Raw genomic sequence first — 2,934 nt, forward strand, 5'->3', positions numbered from 1 at the left:
CACCACTATCAGCCACTGAACTGCTTCTGTATGCTCTCGTCGGCTGGCCTCGCTACATTATTCGTTGCCAGACCAACCGGCTCCAGTTCATCTATAAGTCTTTGCTAAGGTAACCGCTCCGCCTTATCTCAGCTCACTGGTCCACCATAACACCCACCCGTAGCAGCGCTCCAGCAGGCATATTTCACTGGTCATCCCCAAAGCCAACACCCTCCTTTGGCGCCTTTCTTTCCAGTTCTCTGCTGCAATGACTGGAACGAATTGCAAAAAAAATCGCTGAAGTGGAGACATATCTCCCTCACTAACTTTAAGCATCAGCTATCTGAGCAGCTTACTGATCGCTGCAGCTGTACAGTAACACATCCATCGTAAATAGCCCATCCAATCAACCTACCTCATCCCCATATTGGTTTTTATTACTTTTTTGCTCTTTTGCACACCCAGTATTTCTACTGGTGTATTATCACTCCAGTGTTAATTTGCTAAATTGTAATTACGTCGCTACTATGGCCTATTTATTGTCTTACCTCCTTAAGCCATTTGCACACACTGTATAAGACTTTCTATTGTGTTATTGACTGTACGTTTGTTTATTTCAGGTTTGTATCTCACTGCTTTACTTTATCTTGGCCAGTTCGCAGTTGTAAATGAGAACTTGTTCTCAACTGGACTAACTCTGTTAAATAAAGGTGAAATATATATTTTTTAATGATCCTATGCCAAGATAATAATCCACTGACAGCATGTGGCACTTTCAAGATTAAACAGCATGATCATTACACAAGTGCACCTTGTGTAGGGGACAATAAAAGGCCACTTTTGTCACAACACAAATGCCACAGATGTCTAAAGTTTTTGAGGGAGTGTGCAACTGGCATGCTGACTGCAGGAATGTCCACCGAGCTGGTGGCAGGGAATTTAATGTTAATTTCTCCCACCATAAGCCCGCCTCCAACGTCATTTTAGATAACTTTGCAGTAAGTCCAACCAGCTTCACAACCGCAAACCACATGTATGGGGTCGTGTGGGCGAGCGGTTACTGATGTCAACACTGTGAACAGAGCGCCCATGGTGGCAATGGGGTTATGGTATGGGCAGGCAAAAGCTACGGACACAAACAAACAATTGCCTTTTATTGATGGCAATTTGAATGCACAGAGATACCGTGACGAGATCCTGAGGCCCGTTGTCGTGCCAGTCATCCGCAGCCATCATCTCATGTTTCAGCATGATAATGCACCGCCCCATGTCAAAGGATCTGTACACAATTCCTGGAATTGTAGCATGTAGCACTTATATTTTTTTGTTCAGTTATAGATTTTGCGCGTAAAAAGGTGTTTCCCTCCATTTCTCCTGCAGAATTAATTTTACAGACACAAAACGATCCCACCATGTCGAACAAACAAATGATGTTTCCATCCCAGCTGTCGTGATTTTGTTTTATATGGTAGGACTTTACTCGCATAAAAAAAAACGTTAGTGAAATGGATTCTCAAAGCAAACAAAGTTTGGAGTCAAATAAAGATCCTTTGAAGCTTAAGCCAGTGGTCAAAGTCTGTTGGCTGTGACTGCAGCTCGAGCCGCATAGACAAATGCAAACAAGAGGCAACCCTCCTTTAGATTCCACTCTTAGTTTTTTACACCTTGTGATTGTTTTCCTCTGCCTGGCACTGTTTTAAACTGTTAAAACTGTCAAATGAAAAAATATTATATAAAACTGTGAACGTATGTGGGAGGACAAAATGGGGAGGCAGAAACTGCTGACAGAAGGTAAACAAAGAGAATTTTCCGGGGGAGAGAGTGTGAAGCTAAGCAGCTCCGCCACAAGCGCTTCTGTCAGAGTTCCCCTCACACTGATAACAATTATAGTGACTGAACACCCTCATTATTTATTGAGAGGCRAGTACACAGGACTGATTGAAAACAAAAAAAGGAAAACAACAGCAAGAGCAACAGTAAAGGATCCACTATTTGAGGGCGAGAAAAATAMGAGAAAAAGGGTATGGATTTGTAGTGATAGCGGAGATTTGACCAGGAGGCCATTGATCAAGCGGTTGATAGAGAACAGACAATCTTTGGGTTTGATTCAGGTTGCTTAAGAAATCAAAACCTTTAATAGGGGTTGATGARAGAACTGGGTAGAAATATGAGAAGCATACCAATCAGCCCAAATTAGTAACAGGCACCCAAATAAAACCCGAGTGAAAATAGCATAACTGTGGCACCATGATGCAATGAACCAAAAAAAGTATCCTTACCTGGGAGCCTTGTCTTGAGCTGCTGGTGGCAATGATGGCAGGAACTTCAAAGAACGAGAGAGAAAAAGAAAATCACAAATCAAACACTGAAAGCCTGACAATGAATTGTTTATTTATTTTATTTAACCTTTAACTAAGCAAGTCAAACCATTTAGACTGGTTGACAGAAATGTGCACCAAAGATATACAGTGGGGAGAACAAGTATTTGATACACTGCCGATTTTGCAGGTTTTCCTACTTACAAAGCATGTAGAGGTCTGTAATTTTTATCATCAAATCCCCCAAAAAAATCCAAAACAAAAATCCTGAAATCACATTGTATGATTTTTAGTAATTCATTTGCATTTTATGCATGACAATAAATATTTGATTCACCTACAACCCAGTAAGCGAATTCGGCTCTACAGACTTTTAGTTTTTCTTTAAGAAGCCTCTGTTTTCACTCATTACGCCTGTATTTACTACACTGTTTTGAACTCGTTACCTGTATAAAAGCACACCTGTCCACACTCTCAATAAACAGACTCCAACTCCTCACAATGGCCAAGACCAGAGAGCTGGTGATAAGGACATCAGGGATAAAATTGTAGAACCTGCCCAGGGTGGGATTTGGCTTCGGAAGCAATAGGCAAGCCGCCAGCTTGGGGTGAGAAGGCAAAACAACTGTGGCCAACA

General features: G+C 41.6%; 1 protein-coding gene across 3 annotated transcripts in view; it reads right to left on the reverse strand.

Moving 5' to 3' along the window:
* Positions 1-2,934, reverse strand: part of LOC111949527 (beta-1,3-glucosyltransferase) — a 147,192-nt gene that overhangs the window by 119,400 nt on the left and 24,858 nt on the right. For all 3 annotated transcript variants that reach the window (XM_070433940.1, XM_070433939.1, XM_023966787.3), the window contains one exon: positions 2,259-2,302. In XM_070433940.1, the coding sequence (XP_070290041.1) occupies positions 2,259-2,302 (44 nt within the window). The remainder of the gene's footprint in view (positions 1-2,258; positions 2,303-2,934) is intronic.

This window comes from Salvelinus sp. IW2-2015, linkage group LG22, assembly GCF_002910315.2.
Source record: "Salvelinus sp. IW2-2015 linkage group LG22, ASM291031v2, whole genome shotgun sequence".
In the NCBI taxonomy this organism is placed as follows: Eukaryota; Metazoa; Chordata; class Actinopteri; order Salmoniformes; family Salmonidae; genus Salvelinus; species Salvelinus sp. IW2-2015.